The 19,203-nt window shown below is 41.9% G+C and overlaps 1 protein-coding gene across 2 annotated transcripts in view; it reads right to left on the bottom strand.

Annotated features, from left to right (window-relative positions):
* eng (endoglin) overlaps positions 1–18,398 on the bottom strand; it is a 42,290-nt gene extending 23,892 nt beyond the window's left edge. Inside the window, exons 1-3 of one of the 2 annotated variants that reach the window (XM_008279207.1) lie at positions 18,311–18,398; positions 17,164–17,330; positions 2,422–2,564 (exon numbers count right to left, since the gene is read on the bottom strand). In XM_008279207.1, the coding sequence (XP_008277429.1) occupies positions 2,422–2,564; positions 17,164–17,221 (201 nt within the window). In that variant the 5' untranslated portion in view covers positions 17,222–17,330; positions 18,311–18,398. The remainder of the gene's footprint in view (positions 1–2,421; positions 2,565–17,163; positions 17,331–18,310) is intronic. The other variant, XM_008279208.1, reaches the window with a different exon arrangement.
* Between the last annotated feature and the right edge of the window lie 805 nt (positions 18,399–19,203).

Here is a 19,203-nt window from a genome sequence, read left to right as displayed (position 1 = left end):
TAGTTGGTTCACAATGTACAGTACAGTGAACTGTATAATAGCAAAAGCATAATCCATACATGTCAGATTCACTATTCTTCCCTCTTGCCTCTCCTGCCTGTAGCTTATCTAATGATCTTTAGGGGGTAATGTCTTATTAAGATGTTCTTAGACTGCCATTTTTCATCAGTGTTGAGTTTCCTGTCTCAGCTCATCACATGATCCACTCATCTACCTGCCCGGCTGCTCCTCGTTTTTAAATCAGCCTCGGTGAAAACAAAGCGCAGCTAGCAGTCAATCTCTGCAAGGTCATCCACATTGTCTTGGTGCGTCAGTCTTTTTCAAAGCGGACATTTTGACTAATCCTACTAGGAAAAGCACGGGTTTAACAAATAACTAAACAATAGCTCATTTCTATTCTCAGTAAGTGGGACAGCATGCACAATACCTTAATGGAAGTCAGTCATCATTAATTTTGTTAGGCCCATTTGAGCTTTTCCCCACTGAGACATGGTAAAAAGTCTTTTGTGAAAAATGTCTGTTCTGTTCTACCTTTTCCTGTTCTGCCGACCTTCTGCCTATCTTACAAGGATAGTGAAACATTTTGGGAAATACGCTTGTTTGCCTTCAGACAACCTAATGACTGGAAGCACTGGAGGACATGTGCTTCCATTACAAATACAAAGATAATTTAGCTAATAAGTCTGTGGAGAAGGTATTTCCTGTTGTTCTGAAAACTCTACTACATAAACCAGTGACCACCGGGACATTAGCAACTATCAGTATATTGTTGTTTACAGAGCTTACAGGGATAGTAATTGGTGAACAACTGGTAGCAAATCTGAAAAGAAATCTACTCCATCCCACGGACTCACAGGATTTGCAGTGAATCATTCTACTAAAACGGCATTCCTCAAAGTCATCAAGGCAAATTTAAATAAAGGGGGGAGCTGTTCTTATTAACTTGTATTCATTCAGTATTTCTTACTGAGCTAGAACACCTTAAACTGGATAAGATCATGTGTATGATACTGCAAACTCAAGGGAAATAATATATTGTCAACTATCTGTAGTCCCACAAGGCTCTATACTGGGTCCACTGCTATTTAGTCTGTGTATCAGTGAACTCCCATCTGTGTGTCAAATGTATAATGTATGCAGATGACGCAGCCTTATACAATTATTGGTGAGGCACTAACAAAGTGTGTTGCATAGTTATTTCAATATTACAAAAACACATGTAGCTGAAGATAAACACATAAAGAAGATGAGACATGCAACCTAAACATATGTCGGAAATACCAGAAATCCACCTAATTATTTAGACACATTGAATAGAGAAAGTTATAACAAGGCCTCGAACCCTTTTGATCACTTCATGAACAAAGTTTTGGATAAGAAGTTACAACAGCATCACAACGATGATGTAATTAGTGAGCATGCTGACGACATGTTGAACTTTGAGAATTTACTTCTGGGTTTTCAGATATTCATCTGGCGTTCAATGCTGCACCTTAGAAAGCTTTGCACAACTTTTCTCAGAGCAAATGATCAGAGCTTCAAGGTCAACTGCTAGAGGCGAGGGCAGAATCCTAAAAGAAGCTCTGCCTTTGCACAATCTGCCTTTTCATTTAATGCCATTAAGGAATGGAACAAGCTTCCTGACACTTTGAAAACATGTAGATCTCTACTTTTTTTTTTCTGTCCTGCCAAAAAAACTTGATTTTCAGAAGCCAGTCATGCCAAAGACGACAGAGGGAGGAGGAGGAGGGGAAAGGAGGGGTTCTTCTATTTCTAGGAGCTTCTTCTGAAAGTTTGTCGTTGGGTTGGCCACATTTTACAAAGACAGTTTTGTCAGCCTCCACAGACAGCTTTATTCAAATGTAATGCTGCTCCACACTGTATACAACCAGACAACCTCCAACTGTGTAAATAAGAGTAAAATTAAATTCACAATTTTGCTTCAAATGGCTTCCCTCTGTTTATAACAATGAATGACACATTTCATTAACAGAAAGGTGTGACATGCAAGGTAAACGTGTGCGCACCGCTCCTTTCTTTTCAGCCTGACAGGACTTGATGAACTGTCTTATCAATTTAAAAGAATGATTAATGAGCAGACGATAACTTGCCCATGTCACACGGTGGCATATTGGATTTAAATGACATCTAAGCCGTGTTTGACACATAGCAGCAGCGTCGATTGTGAAACATTTTCACTTTCTGCATCCTTTTGCAGTTTAGTGTTGCATTTCTAATCCGATTTACTTAAAAGGTTTCAGGGTTTCTGGTTAAATTTTACTGCGACTATACAAGTATGTTGCAAGCAAGACCGGCTTAGCATCTTACGTTTTACTCCGTGTCAAGCAGGTTTTTTTCACATTTTCACATTTGCGCAATTAGATTATTAGCATCTCATTTGTGTAACCTTGACATGCTTACCGTGGCGGCAAAGTTCAGGTTAAGGATGTGGACCTCTGCCCCGTCGTCTCTGACAAAGTTGGTCCAGCAGCCAATTAGCATCTCACGCACGTACACCCATGGGTTGTCTTTAACCTCCTTTGGATCGCATGTCTGACTTGAGGCTGAAAGTACAAATGGTTAAGCAAAGTCAGCAGCGTATAATCAGGTTACAGTAAATCATTTCTTGCCTCCAACATTGATACGGAGCTCCCTGTATTCTAAGTGTCAAACGCCAACGATTGCAACATTTTGACTCTATCCATAACAATCCTGTCATACTTTGACATGAGCAACCCATGAGTAAAAACCTGTATGTGTGAAAGCCAAAAAAGCTATTATTTAACAGACAGATAAACCCAGCAAAGTTACAGATTCCTTGTCTCCACAGGGCTAAATTCGTTATTAATCATTCTGAAAGCTTTTTTTTTTTTTTTCCCCTGGTCTCAGAGTATGGATGTTAAATGTGTGGGTAGGACTACATTGTTTAAAAACAGATCCGCCGGTTCACGTTTATCAGACATGTCAGGACACCGGGCTGCAGTCATCCATCAAGCCTGCTCACTCTGCACTCTGCTTTGAGCCTGCTGTTTAACCTGGGGATCGGCGTCTCTGAAGGCTGAATTAATCGAGCCGAGGCGCGCGGTCATGGGTGAGGTTGGGTATAAATGCCTGGTGTTTGACCTGAGGAATGTGTGTGTGTGTTCCATTGTGTTAGATTAGAGTGGATTTGTGTGTGCGCGTACACTGCTTACTCGAACCTGTCTGAAGTCACCGGGGGGACAAAATGCTCTCCGGTGAGAGAGTAGTGAATAGTGGAGACGGAGTACGGTGGGGAAGGTCAGATGTCTTTTCCAACTCAATCAGGCATCCCTTTGCTGGCCCTTTTGATGACTAGAGACGAACTAGTCATTATGGGAGTTCTGAGCCATAACAGTCACAGCTGTCATCGTCTCACAGACCTTTCTGTAATGCTGACTCAGTGTCGTGAAGAATGGTCTAACTGCACCTCATTATTATTCTACTACAGATAGGTATAGACCAGTAGTGTCAAACTCTCAAATTTGGCCCGCTTTGTGATTATATTTGGCCCACGAGACATACCAAATGACTACTAGAGCTGCCCCCGGTATTATACTGAACAGCGCATTCACCGCTAATACTACAAATCCCATAATGCCCTGTTGTTGTTTTGGCACGTCAATCAGGACAGGACCCAGAAACTCCCTCTCCTCTGTGACAGTAGGCATAGCGACTTCACGCTACAACTGTCACTGTGCCACTGATGTGTTTTTTTATTTATAATTTGATTTTGCATGTCTCCACTATTAAGTTATAATGTATGGGAATAAGCGTTGCTTGTTCCATATTCAATGTTAAAGCAAAATTAGTTTTGGTCCATATTAAAAGGTTCATTTGCTCAATGTTGGCCCGCGACTTTGTTCAGGTTTTAAATTTTGGCCCACTGTGTTTTTGAGATTGACCCCCCTGGTATAGACTGTTTGTATTTCTCTGTACCAATCACAATCATCTGAGTAATGGTGTTCCTTCAAAATAGTGATGGGGGAATTGTTTTGGTGGAAAATTAGCATCCAGGGTGGTCAGCGTGACATCAAATTGGATAATTCAGTGAAAAAATAGCAAGGCTGCACCATTGCTTAATCAGTATTGTTGTAAAACTTAATATTTTCAGTGTGTCTGGAGGTTGTTGTTGCTGTTTCAGGGATGTTAGCACACAAGTTACCTGCAGCTCACAGTCCTCATGGCTGACAAACTCCGTAGTCTAGATTTACTTCTCAGGACAAAGCCCACCACAAGCAACATTCACTACGGAATAAGCTTTCATGCAATCAGTCAGAACTCTATCCTGTGCTTAAACATTGGATAAGCATATCCAGTAAGTAAGATGAATGCAAGCAATATACGCATCCACTGTGCATGCCTCAATCACCCCCCAAAAAACTGCTGGCGTTGAAGCATATAAGCAAGTGTATTATCATAACAGAAACAACTAATTTAGTAAGCAAATGCTGCATGACACACTGCTCGGCTGACTTTTATGATGTATTCGGTCTGTTTACGCAGCAGGGCCACCATCCATCAGAGAGAGGAGCTGGAGTGGAGTAAAGCGAGTGAGAGGAGATACAGAGAGGAAGGGGTTAATACGAGAGACAGCGAGGTCAACCGGATGTGCCTCATTTAGAAGCGGAACTAATCAAAGGCCTTGGTTAAGGCAATGTCATCGCTCCCAGTGGGGGAGAGTGGACAGAAGTCGAGATAAAATGGGATGAAAAGTGATGAATGCAGTGAACGGGAGTTAGAGGGAGCTGAAACATGTTACATAAGCAGCTCTTTCTCTTGTTTGTGAGGCCTCCTCAATGAGACCGTGTTGGTTCTGTATTGTGGACTCTTAGTCATTTGTTCAGCTAATTCATTTGTTCATAGCGTCTGTGAGCCACAACATCACTTATGAAAAGAGAGCTGCTTTGATTTTGATCACAGTTACATCATTTATAGAATCTCTTTGTCACACACAACTTTTCAGATGCTACTTACGAGAATGCTGGAAGAGATGGATCTTTTGTATGTGCCCTATTCCATTTTTTTCCACCCTTTTAAACAGACTAATACATCTCTGTTTTTTGCGGAGTTTTAAAATAAATTAAAGATTTGGCATTAATTAGAGAATTGAGGGAGGGCATTATCATTTGTGAGACAACATCTGCACCGTTCCTTCGTCTGCTTTAACAGCAGCTTCTCCTGCAAATCACGATGGAGATCCATCAATTAGCTCCTTCGCCTTCTGTCTTTCCCCCCCTCTCACCCCTGAGGTCAAGGCTGGCTTCCTGTTATTCTGGCTCTTGTGTTAATGTGTGTTGCTCAATATCAACATCCATAAAGTTATTTGTCTCTTGTTCTGCTGTGACAGAGTCAACAGCGCATGACTGTCGCCCAAGAGGTCTCGGTATAAATCACACTGACTGCGTAAGAATGCGCATGCCTGTGCGCTTGTGTGTACGCACATGCACGTGTCACTATTCTCCTTTTTTACGAGTCACCATAGGACATGAAGAACATTCATTTTGCCCTCTTGACCCCGGAAATGCCAATGGCCTCGCTAAGCGGTTTGCTGGTAAATGAGGTATAGAAGAACCATTCCATTCCCTGTCCTCTTTATCTACTTACATCAGTCCCCTCCATTTCCCATTACATGAGAAGACATGTTTATGGATGGTGGTGATTTTCTATTTAGATGTTAGGTATCAGGGCTAGATGTGAATAGAAGGCATTAGAAAAGGAAAGGAAAATGGGTTCGATACAAGAAGTAAGATTTGATCTTGAAACTTCTTTATCCTAATCCAAATTCCTTTTCAGTTGTTACAGCCAATTACCATATTATCAACGCAGACTTGAAGGCACTTTTATTTATTAAACAGAATCATCGCGAGCTGATCAAAAGCTTATGAAATTAAGACCAACGAGCATGCAGCTGAAATCAATAATGGTAAATTTGCTGTTAATAAAAAAAAGCCTTTGGAGAAACTTTGTGGATGGAGCCAATATTTGCAGATAATGAACAACATACTGTATGATGCGCTTGTTTAAGGCGGCCCGGAGGCATAAATAACGAGGAGGACAAAACATTCCGTCTGGTCTCTTCCCATGTCCACTTTCTATCTGCTTTTGGTTTCCCTAACCTCTGGGCATTTCAGAAGAAGATAGGAGACTGGCTCCCCAAATGACAGACATCCGTTTTCCACATGTGTTCAATTGTGCATAGTACCATTAAGCCAGCACGCCAGCTGTGGCCATTTTAGGACATCTCAGGATCAGCGTGACACCCGCTACGTTCTGCTTCATTCAGTACATCGGTCTGCTTTGCTTTGTTTAGCTCAACAAGCTGTATTTCATGTTGACGCGCGCCGTCAGCTCGTCAGGTAGGTCAGCTCAGGTTGGCTTTATGCAAAAACGTCATCATGGTAGCATTAGCATCTCAGTGAAAGCGTCAACCTTGTGCGGCAGAATCCGTCTGAGTTTGATTTATGTGGAGGTGAATTTCAAAAGCGGAGTCCAGTCTAGACCTGAGATGTACGTGACGTCTTATCATCGCTGTATTAATAATGTTAATTTCCATATTTTATAGACTACAGTTTTTCTGACCAGCGACGCCCCACTAACTGTGCCCACGTGTGCGTCCAAGTGTTACCTCCATTGTTTCCCCGTTTAAATTAAAACACTTCATAAAAATGTAATTAATTCAGGATGCCAACCTGAACCTCCTCAGTGAAGTTTCACTATCCAGCAGGGACCCACGTAATTATGAAGAGTGCACTGTAGCTGAACTGAGGCCAGTGGCTCTGCTCGGGTATTACTGGAGACATTGAGGTGATTCATCATTACCAGGAGTCAAAGTTGCCCTACACACTGCTGATATTCAGAATTTGAAACAGTTTGAAGTAAGACCGTGAATGCTACTTGCCGGTGGGAGCGCATGCACTGTGCTGCCAGTATGCAAACCTTCTCTACAAGACTTTAGGAATGATGAAAGACGGACTAATCATCACTAAATCTGCTACCAAAAGGTGAGTGGACTAGGCAGCGTTATATTGTTACGGACACTCTAGGAAGTATGTTTTTGATAATTGGGGAACCCAAGGCGGCGTTAGCGAGGCCAAAGAGGCATTATGTTAACAGCCCATAATAGAACTCTTGGTATCGGAAAGCTAAACGTCAATAAGCGGGGGTGGTAGGGAGTGAAAGAAGCTTAGTACTGGAACTGTAATAGATACCTGTAATCCAATCATGATCCCCCTGACCTGCTTTGACCCATCATTAGCCAATCATCACCTTTGTACGGTAAAATGTACTTTTGGTTTTTTAAAAAATGCTTTGCTTGCATCATGTGTCCTGGAAATGGTACACGATGGCTCCTCACTTTCCATCACTGGAAAGAAAAGCAGAACCTACCTACAGGAGTACAGTTCATTTTTCAATTGACTTCCTCTTTTGCGCATATTCTGGAGTGTCAGCACCTCGTTGGTCAGCAGAAAAAAAGAATGACTAACTAAATTTAAAATTGACAGAGCTGCATTAGGATGATTGGAGGCCTACCCGCGTCAAATGCAACTTCATGGAAAATGGCATTTCTTTAATGAACTTTTTTAAAAAAGTCAGCTCGTCAAGAAACGCGATCCGACAGATTCCGTCGCTTCCTGTTTTGCAGACGTCGACGTGATTTGCTGAGGTTTTGTTTTCCATATCAACAGTGTTTTCTAAGTGCAGCATATGTGTGGCTGCTTGATATATACAAACAACCATTCATTAGCATACATCACCATAATTATACGTGATTTGTGAAATTCTGATGCATTCAGTTTTACGACAAGGCCAGCTGCCTGTAAATTAAAGATCTGAAAAGCCCGGGTGTGCCTGTGTGTAGCACTGTTGCCTCAACAGCCGTGCAGCGCGGAGCACTGACAGCCAGTGGCGAGTCCTTGAATTTAAAATTTCCATCACACCTTAACTAAATGTTGATTTAGATTCAAGGGATCGAGTATTTGCAGCCCAATAACCGGCCGTCCTATTCACTCACCTCGGGATAGCGAGCGGGCAGGCTTGATTTCATGCCCTGTCTTTCATGCCCTCCCTCATTGTAAATCACTGTGGAAAAGACCATCAGCTACTTGCCAAGAGTTTACATGCAAAATGAAGACTTGCAAAACTTGCACCTGGATTGCGTGGCTGCATTTCAAAGAGAGAGAGAGAGAGAAGGAGGGAAGGAAGAAAAGAAAAAAAGGAAAAGAGAAAAAGAAAAAAAAAAAACCAGGAGGGGAAACCCTGACAGCAAACAACGTCAAGACCAACTGTCTCCCATGGTCCCTGGGGGTAAACTGTTTGTGTCCAGGGTCGGGCGACAGAGTCATGATGGGGAAGGAGGAGGGAGGGAGGGTCAGCAGTCCTATCAGAGTTAGTCAGAGAGAGAGAGAAAGGAGCGCTTCAAGGCTGGCTCAAGTTTCTCTTTCGACTCCCCCCACCCCACACACACACACACACACACACACACACACACACACACACCTATTGTCCCGGCGTTTCCGCGACTGTAGATTGAGGCCTGACCATCCACAGGAAGGTAAACAAGCTCTTATCAGTGCTCTGCAGGGGCCTGCACTGTCCCCTGGCCTCTCACCCCTACATACTACACATTACACACTCCATGCAACACACAAGCTTCCTGACCATCTCACCTCCCTCTTCCAAGTCCTGAAATTCTATCAAAAAAAAAAAATTTCTTTTGCTGATTAGCCTTGTCAGTTTAATAGCAGAAGACTTTTTTTTGTGTGTGTGCGCGCGCCAGTGTGCCAAGTCCTGCTTCCAGTCTGTGCTGGAGAGGAACTGAGGATGTGATAGCAGGTCTGGAGACAGCCTGTCTTCACACTCGCTCTGTTTACACCTCTGGGAGCCATTCGTCCGTCGTCTCATCGTTGTCGGAAGCAGGCGGAACAACAAGTCCGACAGTGGCGTTGTTCAAGTCGTCGGTTTATGCCCCGTCTGCTGCCACTGTCTAGTCATTCTTTGCTGCTGATTAATCATACGGATTGTGGCTGTTTCATTTTTTTTTTGTAAGAAAGCAGCACGAAAAATATATCATATATACATACTCTGAGGTGATCCATTATATCCCAGGCACCATCAGTTACTGGGTACAGTGTGCCTTTTTGCATTCACTTATGTGGTGCGATTTTCCCCCAGTACACTGAAAGAGCACAAGCAAAACACAATTAATCATCCGAGTGTTAATTGGTGGAAAGACAGACTAATTTAGCAAGTTTCATGCTAACTGCGTGCAACCAAAGCAGACTGAAGCGTTAAGAGATTCATTGCACAGTGGCTGCTCCCAATCATTGGAGATTGATGTAGCTTTGCACAACATATGCTTCGCGTAGAACCAAGAGAGATTAGCTTGTTTTTCTTGACTGATTTTTGCCAGTAAATATTAATGCTTTCCAATATGAAGGCGGCATAGTAATGAAGGCTCTGATATTTCCTTGACATATTTAAAGGGAGCGAAGGCGAAGGTCCAATCCATGTGTGAATAAACGGGTCAGCAAACCACCACCGGTGCATTATACGGCATCGCTCCCAAATTGAATAACAGCTCTTGTGATACTCCCGCCTCACACAACAACTAAATATCATTTTTCAGATGCTGTCAAATTTGGTTGACATCACTAAAAGAGGCACATTTTCCAAATGAGCAGCTTAGAAACACAATATTTTCTTTTTATTTCCATGAAGACACGTTTAAATTTATGTGAACATAAAAAGCTTACTGGGGCTCGAAGAACATAAAGGTTTTTGAATCATCTCAAAGAGAGATCTATGAGACAGCTTCGAGTTTATGATTTCATTTTCCCTGTTTAACTAATGGAGGCGTCTGGACTAGAGAGAATTCTTTGACAAGTGTAACTTTATTCCCCAAAGCATCTGTGAAAAGATTATTAAGCACCGACTTTGACTGCTGGATTTGTTGTAGTTACAGTATATGAACAGATTAAAATAATCTGTCAGATGTCTCAAGGCTTTTTTTTTTTTTCTTTGAGTCATATATTCTTGCTTTCTGACATATCACAGAAATACAAGCAAATGAAAAATCCGGCGTCCAAATCCAGGGAGGATTCTTTCATCACATCTATCGTACACACACACACAGAGTCAGACATCAGAGAGATTTCAGCTCTCAAAATACAGATTGACTGGTGTGGCACCTGAATCAACAGGAAAACTACCCACCCAGTGCTTGAATCAAGAGGCTCTACCATTATACAACACTCAACCACACAATGTGCAGCAGCATTAAAAGAAATGTCTATTCAGGAAGACGGTATGTTCTGTTTAGGTGAGCTACAGTACCTATAGCGATCATCTTCGAATTCGTGTTGGAATTTCATTTAGAGCGAATGAAAAATTCAGAGCAAAGTCTCTTCTGTTCATATAAAAACATGACATGAAACATTTGAGAACATTTTGTTCTTATTGTAGCTCGTCTGGCAGGGAAGACGGAGATGGATTCAGCCCTGCATAATCATTCATTGAAGATTTTTTTAGCAGATAAAGTTTAAGAGAATTGTAAAATACTTTCTGGTGAGATTGGAGGACCACCCAGAAGTTTCTCTAACCCAACTCTGACTTTGCACCTTTGACTTTAAAGTCGGAGGTGAGCGAGCTGACCCTCCGATGGTTTTCCTACCAAATTCCATCCAAATGTTACAGGTACATTTCCTGTATTTGTGTGGACCCCAGGGTTGACCAGAGCAGACAGACTTCGAGATAAGAATACATAACGCCGTGCCTTATCTGCGCAGACAGCAGGCATGTTGACTTGGGCACAAGTGGTCGCCATGCTGACGAGGCGTTTATCTCACCCACTACTAATGAGCCATTCAGTGCTCATGCGGCTGCATAATGAAAAGCGGCGGGCCAGAGAGTGCAGGACCTTACAGTCACACAATGATGATGTTCAGGAGAAAATTCAGACGAGACGAGTGCCGCTAGCTTAATTTTGATGATGAACAGTCATTATATGGTGAACTCTGTCTGCACCATCGTTTAGACTTGAATGTTAAAGAAAATCTGGAATGTGATGGACGGTTATGTAACACGGAGGCGAAGGCCAGATACAGTATACCGTGTGTATAGTGTGCTTCAAAATTTTAACACTTTTTTCCTTTTGTTGTTGTTTACTGCAAGCAGACAACAGCACCTTCAATAGCACCCTGTACAGAGAACAGGGTCTTCTCAAGGGCAGCTGGAAATATGTTTTAACACAAAGTCAGAGCTGCAACACAACCATCTAACACACTGTATTCATTTCCTTAATTAAAACCAGAAGAGAATACCCACTGAAAACTGGAAACAGGCTTAAATTACATGCTGCCCTTTTTTTTTTTTTTCCTTTTACAAACCCACAAATATGATCATTTATATGCCACAGTGCACGCTAGAAGTAGCTCCATTACCAGTCAAGTGTTGGCTAATGAAAACCATGTGGGAACAAACAGAGGAGAGGAACATGGGGTTAGTTAGGCTCCCCTTGCACGGCTTTCAGCATTCAAACAGAGGAAAAGCGAGGCAGTCAGAAATGGATTGTTATTTGGGAGGGGCATAACATTGAAGGAGATTGAAATCGGTCTGAGGCAGCGACAAGTGGTCGCGTCTCCCTGCCACCCAGTCTGACTGCAGGCAGAGCTGGCTCACTACAGTAAAACAGGGGAAGTGGACTGTTTTGACTCTCAGAGCCATTTTTAACATGACGTTTTGTTGTTTTCTTCTCTTTTTTCCTATTACAGCATGCCTTCTGAGAAACCTCAGTCATCTATTCTCTTTCTTTTTTCCTCTGTAATTCCCTGACACCCTGTTTCTGGCGACTAATGAATTTCCTCTTTCTCATTTTAGTCTTTTTCTTACATTTGCTTTAGTCTAATTACTTACTTCTCACTTTTTCTAACTAATCATTTCACTCAGCCTCCGTATCTCGGAGTCTTTATCTGTGTCTTGTCCTTTTTCTTCCCCCTATCTTTCAGTTTTTTTCTAAATCCCCTATTTACTTCTCCCAAATCTTTCTTCTGAACCTCTTATCTGCTCTTTGACAGTCACATAAATTTGACCCCCCACTCCCTCACTGTCTCCATGAATCACCCTTTATGAATTCTGTTATCTCTGTTTGTCTGTCTGTCTGTCTCGCTCTCTGTCCCTCTTTAAGATCCATGTTCAGACAGCTCTTCCTCCTTCTTCCAGCGGCTCTCTAATCACTTTTGTACTTTTCCTTCAGCCCGTGGAGGGAGACTCTGGGGTAGGCAAGAGTGCAGCAGGAGGTCTGGCAGTTAACATCGTGATGTCTGGCTCCCATTGGGAAAGCTGTTGCAGCAGGGGGCATATTCAACGCTGTTTCCCCCGCCAGGAAATGCCAGACACACAGTGGATAAAAATCACTAAATACAAAGACTTCAGTCAGACGCAAAGATAATTGTTTATACGTCCAACCGCCACAGTCGGCTTCAGTGGTAGCGGTTATTGTTCTTGGTTTGGAAATAATAATCTGAAAATCATCTTCTAAGGAGGGAGCAGCATCCAATTGCCTCCCAGGGAAGAGCAGCAAGTGAGAAAGAATCTGTTGCAATGCCCAGGAAAGAGAAAGTGTGCAAAAATGTAAAAGCTTTATGGTGGCACTTCAGTGACTTTAGACACAAAAGATCAGTTTACTCATCATGAAGGGGCCCAAATAGCCTCTGAAAGCCAGTTGCATAAGAACCTCTGTGTCCAGGAGGTGCTTTGTCAAATCTAAGGAAATAACCCCGGTGACATCATCGGGGTTATCTCGGTTTGAACTTTGCAGACTTCAGATTTAAAACAGAAAGTCTGTGTTGCTAACTTAGGTACGTGGGGGTCGGTAAAACTTCCAGGCTTTCAAGGCAGCAGAGGGACGACTGAGTTCACCCAGACAACAAACCAAAATCAAGAAATCATGACCTCTGCTGCTCTCATTTTAAAATTTTAATCCCCGACTTTATGAAAAATGAATAGAAAATCACTGCAGCACCGTCCAGACGCATGCAAAATGTATTGAGAACCAAGTAGTTCTGTCTGAGGCTACTGTTATCACATCCATAAGGAAAGCTGCTGCATTAGCTTTATAATCTGCAAAAAAAAAAGTGCTGCAGGAGTTACGTTTCTGCAAGATGTTGGAAAACATTACTAAAAATGGTGCAAATGTCTTCAATTTTGCTTAAAAAAGAACAAGTTTTATCACTCACTTGAGATCTTTTTGACTTTTTCAAAAAGTGCTAATGCGCTTCAGAGGAGATGAAAACACATTTGTGAATAAGTTCTGACATCATGAACATGACTGATCAGCTGTTTCTGCTTCAAGAGCCTTTAGACAGCATGAGGCATTGCAATACTCGCTGATTTTAAATAATAATTACAACTTGCCCAATTGAACAAAGCTCCAAAAGACTTCTCTCCATGTTTCTGTCAAAGACAGCCGAGGCATTTTTATTTTCTTTTTTTTGTACATTCAAAAGGTTTGCTTTAGATTTGCCTGATAGTTAAACGGAAACATGGCTAAAGCAGCAGGTAGACTGACCAAAGAAAGATTTATCGGCCATTAGAAAGAAAGAAAATATGCAATACAGTTAGAATCCTGCGAGAAGTCTTTAAGATATTAAGAAAGGACTCAGCCAACCTATCGTAAAGGGAGTAAGGAGTCCATAAATCCAAAAGCATCCCTGTGTACATGGTACAAACAACCCCCCATCCCCTCCCAGTTAAATGACTGAAGGCATTCAGATAAATTGTGGCACCACAGGAACTCAGAGATAAACCCACAGTCTGGACCATGTAAGGCCTTCGAAGCAAACGGCAACATTTTTAACACAATTAACCTCACAGGGAGGCAGCGTAGTGCAACTAAGTCCAGTGTGATGCTGTCTGTTTTATTGGAGCCTGACAGAAGTCTGTCCAGAGAATACGGATGAGCTGCAAACAAAAAAAAAGAAAGAAAGAAAGAAAAAGAAAGGCCTGACTGATCCCAACACAAAGAGAATTTTAATAATCGCGGTGTAAGGTGAAAGAAAAGGGATGATCTTTTTCTAGCTTTGAAAGACACAGGCAGGGGTTGATTTTATAGATATTCCAGAGCTGATGAAAACAGAACCTCAAAACAGAATTTATCTGTGTTTGTCAAAATTGTGGGGTAAGATTAAAAAGTTGTGCCTGGATTTCTTCTTCTTCTTTTCTTTTTTTTTGCCTGTAGCTTAAGAAGCAGCAGACAGAATGTCAGGGTGAGAACTGAAGAACTGGGCTTCACAAGATAACCACAGTTTTACTCTGATTTACACAGAGACAGCTGTGAGCCATCCAGCATATTATATCAACCACAGCCTTTAAATTTTGATGGATTCGGTGTAATTTTAATGAAAGACACTGTCTCTACAGCTGCAATCGGAATAATATTTCTATCCTTTGGTGTTTTACCAACTCAGCAGTGTATTAATAAGCCAGTAGGAACCATCTTTAAGCGTTCTATTGCTAACTGTTGTGTCTCACGGAGCAAATTCTTTAATTAAATTCTAATACTGCATTTGTCTGAAGGTAGATGAATGTATAACGTCACATCAAGGGGAGCTCAAAGGTGCATTTATGCTTCCAATATGAAGAATCAAGTCTAAAGCGTCACCTTTGACATCATCCTCTGGCTTCACTGGGTCACTCCATCACACGGACACACAAATGTGTCCACGAAGTGCTCGGGTTACTTCAGTAGCTGCTGTTAGATTCAAACCAGTACTTCAGACCTCACAAGATGATTTCATGAGTCCGATTTCACGGCGCTGACAGAGGGTCAAACATATAAAAAGCTCAAATAAAGCTACAGCAGCACCGAGCTCCAGCGAAACACAATATAGCATTGCTTGGAGTTGGCCAAGAGTGTCATGGGATTTGTGGCAGGCTGCGGGCTATTTTTGATTTACTTTTACTCTTTCTGTGTGTTTACTTCTTCTTTTGAGTAGCTTTCACATCATGTCTGCTCCCACCGCTGGCTGGGATTCTATTAAATAAACAGACCAGGAGTCGCAGTCGATATTCTGCCAATACATTTTTTTTTTTGTTCCCCCCTCCCATCTCCATATATTCAACGTCAACCTGGAAATGTGCAAATTTGATTCCATATAGCGCGTGCTATTGGCTGTAGCGTGTCACACCTCGCGTTGGTGCTCGATTGTTTCAAACAGAGACACGGCACTAAGCCCGGGAGACAGCGTCGGGGAAAATTGACAAATTAATATGACAATACTGGACTATAAAATGCCGAATAAACAATACGTGAGATACGGGAGCTCATGCATATCACACCGATGTTTTGATTAATGCTTCAGACGTTCAGTACACGGGGTCAGAGTACGCTGCTGTCTGAGAACGGTGTCACAGCTCCCTCTGGGTCTCCTAAAGCTGCTGCAGCAGACGCCACAGAATAAGAGGAGAAAAAGGCAAAAAATCCTCAGAGCCTCATTGAAGAAAGGAGAGAAAAATGATGAGGAATACACAACTATGTGTCACAGAGGCAATTAAGGCTGAACTAAACAGCTCCTTACAGACTCCAGCATCAGACAGCGAGACTGATCCCCTGCGGTGGAAGCTACATAAGGTCAACTCTCCACACGTCTGCCAGTTGGCCAAAAAAAATACCTCTGTATCCCTGCCACCAGCACTCCTGCTGAGAGGGTGTTTAGCACTTGTGGCAATATTGTGATTTTTCATACAGTAGGTCGGCGCTGGAGCTAGATTCAAAGCGAACATGCTTGGCACATAATCCTCACGGTGATGTATGTTTGCCAGGGTGATTTCTTTGCCTTATTTAAACAAGAAGTTGAACATTATTTTTTTTTTGTTTTCTGGTGCATGTTCGCAGACCTGAAGTGTTGGAAATGCTGTTTGGCATTTATTCTTTCACTGAAAAATGGATGCTCATTTTCCTGACAGTTAATGTTACAGCTGTATTGAATAACAGCAGGGTGTATTATGCTTTCTTTCATGACATTTAGAGGGAAATCGCACTTCATATTTACAGACCGGTATTAAAAAGCTGCTTGTGGGAGGAATTGATATTGCTTTTTAAACTTTTACTACGTTACAATTTAGCACACTCAAGACAGTGAATGCGATTTGTTTCAAATTGTAAAATATGAGCTGAAAAACAGTTAAACCCTGAGGCAGATTTATTTTTTAACTGTACAAAAATATGTGTAATGATATTTGCCCAACATGCAGCATTGATACTGATTTTTTTTTAAATCAGATCAGCAGATGTGGGCCATTGTATTCAGGATGTTCGCACAACAAATGAATTACAATCAAATGACTTTTTCTTTTTTTTTTAGCAATGTGTTATTAATTGAAAACCATGTGGCCACCTCAAATGCCACATTGCTGCAGGGAAGTGGGACACAAACACTGTGAAGCAGCACTGCTGAGCGTTGGTAAGAGTGTGAGGCTGGATTATGGCCTGTGGGGATACAGAGGGTCTCTGATCCCTTTGCCACCTTGTAGGGATTACAGGTTTGAATTTGATATGGGCCGCCACATGCAGCCAACAGAGGGAGTGTCGGAGGAGGATCACACAAAATCTGTGAGCAGCCACATGTTTTCTTGTTTCTTGTGACTGAACTGTCTTTAAAGACTTTTCTCTTTTTTTTTTTATCTCTAAAACCTGAAAAAAACTACACAGATAAATGCTTCCCAGGGCGACACGGCGGTTCAATAGAGTGAATTTTATTTGGAGATACTCTGGTTTTGAACTGTTCTAATAAACCATTGTCTATATAATCTCTGTTTGGATAAGCCACAGCAGCTAGGTTGCACATAACCTCTCTCTACAAAGCAGCTTCGAAAATCCGTACAGAGAGTGCAAGAAGAAAAACACAAGGGGAAGTAATGCTCTTTTATGTCTTGAGAATGAAATGACGTCAGAGAGCAGGACAGTGCAAGATTAATATCTCCCTTTGAACTTTAGGTTGACAGAAATGTGCCCTAGAGGCTCAAAATCTTCCAAATCCACTGGCCTACAGGCTGTTATCTACAATGCCACACTTGTTTTCAGTAAATGCAATGCTCTGGTGCGAAATCCAGTGTCTTAAATGGTCAAATATGAGCTGGTTGACTTACCAAAGGCTGCAATAGTGATGCACAGCAGCAGAGCAAACCGCATCGTGTGGCCCTCCATCTCTGTTCAGGTTCCAGGTGTCGGTGAAAGCTGAATCTCAGTCTGTGGGGGTGTGAAGACACTCGGGCAGTAGTGGAAGGGTCCTCGTCTGGTGGCGGAGCAGCGGAGACTGTGAAAGTGGAAGAGCAGACAAAGGCAGCTTTAAAAAAAGTTGAAAGGTCAGGAGAGAGGAAGAGGGGGGAAGTCTGGGAGGAGACGTGAGGAATGACAAAGATCTGAACAATCTCACGGATGTCATAGTCAGAGTGCAAACACAAGCCAAGAGTGATTAACCAAAAATGTGGTCATAGGTAGTGATTTATAACATTTAGACAGCAGCTCACCCTTTACTGGGTTCTCACATTCTGGTTCCATGCCACAAAATGATCAATTAAACAGAACAGATAAAGGGCAGTGGTCACTTACACAACCTGTTAAAACACTGAAAGTTGCTTAGATTTGTGAAATTCCCTCTTAAATGGGGAGGAATTTCCCCCATGAGACAAACCCACAATATTTCTGTCCCGTCTTCTTGGCGCACAATGAGGGTCGGAGCGCAGAGGTTATCTGCTGGTCACTATACTTCTGGCTGCACTGTTTCAGGAAGCAGCACGGCATCGCTTTCTTTAAATAATATCACAATGCCGAGATCAGATAAGAAGGAGACTGCTCTTGTTATATGATTCATATAGAGGGGAAAGGAAGAGCCTGTGTAAACTGTTTATGCAGCCCCGAAAGAAAACATAAAGTCTCGTTATTTCCCCGGAATTCTGAGAAAAAAAAAAGAGTAGTGACATAACTACTAAAAATCTGCCTAAGAATTAAAAACAAATAAACTAGTAATAATGGAATTAAGAAGCCTAGATGTGATATGGAGAGTTAGGATCCCCGTGTAGACTACAAAACTCACTTTCATATTTGGCAACTTTACGCATTATCTGCGCTCGTTTCACCTTCATCGTCTCCAAACAGCCATAAAACAGGCTGATCGGGAATCAGAGCTTAAAGATATTGCCTACCGCCCTCCAGGCTGCCAGGGAAATTGAAAATACACCACAAAAAAAAAAGAGAAGAGAGAGTGTAAATAAATTCCTGAATTATTAAACTTACTTTTATTTAAGTAGGTGGCTCTCTTGAATAAAGTTGGCCGTATAATCCACGGGGTGAGGAAGTGGCTGCATTCAGCAGTGTAACGGTGTCAGGACTTTCCAAAGTTTTTGTGCTGCCTGGGCGGTGCGGATTTACTTTTGTACCCCTCCCACATACAGCTTTTTTTTTTTTTTTTTTCTCTTTCTTGTTCTTAGTAATGAGCGCTCCCTGTCACAGCGTTATCAAGTGAATCTCGACTCAGGGAGATTTTATAGCTCTTGGAAAATGTGACAAATTGTAGTTGTGCTTTCTAAGATGAACAAGAAGTTTTTAGAAAGAGGATGAACAAAACTACTAGAGAGGGTTAAAAAAAGAATGTGTAAGCATGTCAGTGTGTCATAACTCAACGTATTCATGCTGTTGTCAGAAATGTTTGGTTAGGTTTGGTGTGATAAAAAGACAGAATCTAGTCATAATAATTAAACAGAAAGTACAAGAGTTCATGTTCTAGGAGGCATCTGTTGGTTTCAGTTGCACAACGCTATGTCTGTGTTCCATCTGTACAACACACTGTAGCACATGTGGTGTTGATGACAACTACATAAAAATGTGGATTTTTGCTCACATTTTGTCACCTTTTATGTTCAGATGTTGGCTTCAGTGTTTTAGTTTTTGTCTTAAACAAGTCTTAAAGTTCCTCTTCATCCACTAACCAAACCCCTAAAAAGTCAACTTAGTGTGTCAAACTTACATATTGAGAATTTGGGGGGGTTAGACATGACGGTAAATTGTAGATTTTGACTAATTCAGCCATATATGCCATAAACCAAACTGGAGGAAAAACAGCAATATGAAATGTCCCCTAGTGCAAGTTCACAGGATTTGTTCTTTAGAGTCATGTATGAAAGCATAGA

Source organism: Stegastes partitus, unplaced genomic scaffold, assembly GCF_000690725.1.
Source record: "Stegastes partitus isolate 25-593 unplaced genomic scaffold, Stegastes_partitus-1.0.2 Scaffold148, whole genome shotgun sequence".
In the NCBI taxonomy this organism is placed as follows: Eukaryota; Metazoa; Chordata; class Actinopteri; family Pomacentridae; genus Stegastes; species Stegastes partitus.
Note: the sequence above shows the minus strand (reverse complement) of the source record. Positions and strands in the feature narration are given on the sequence as shown.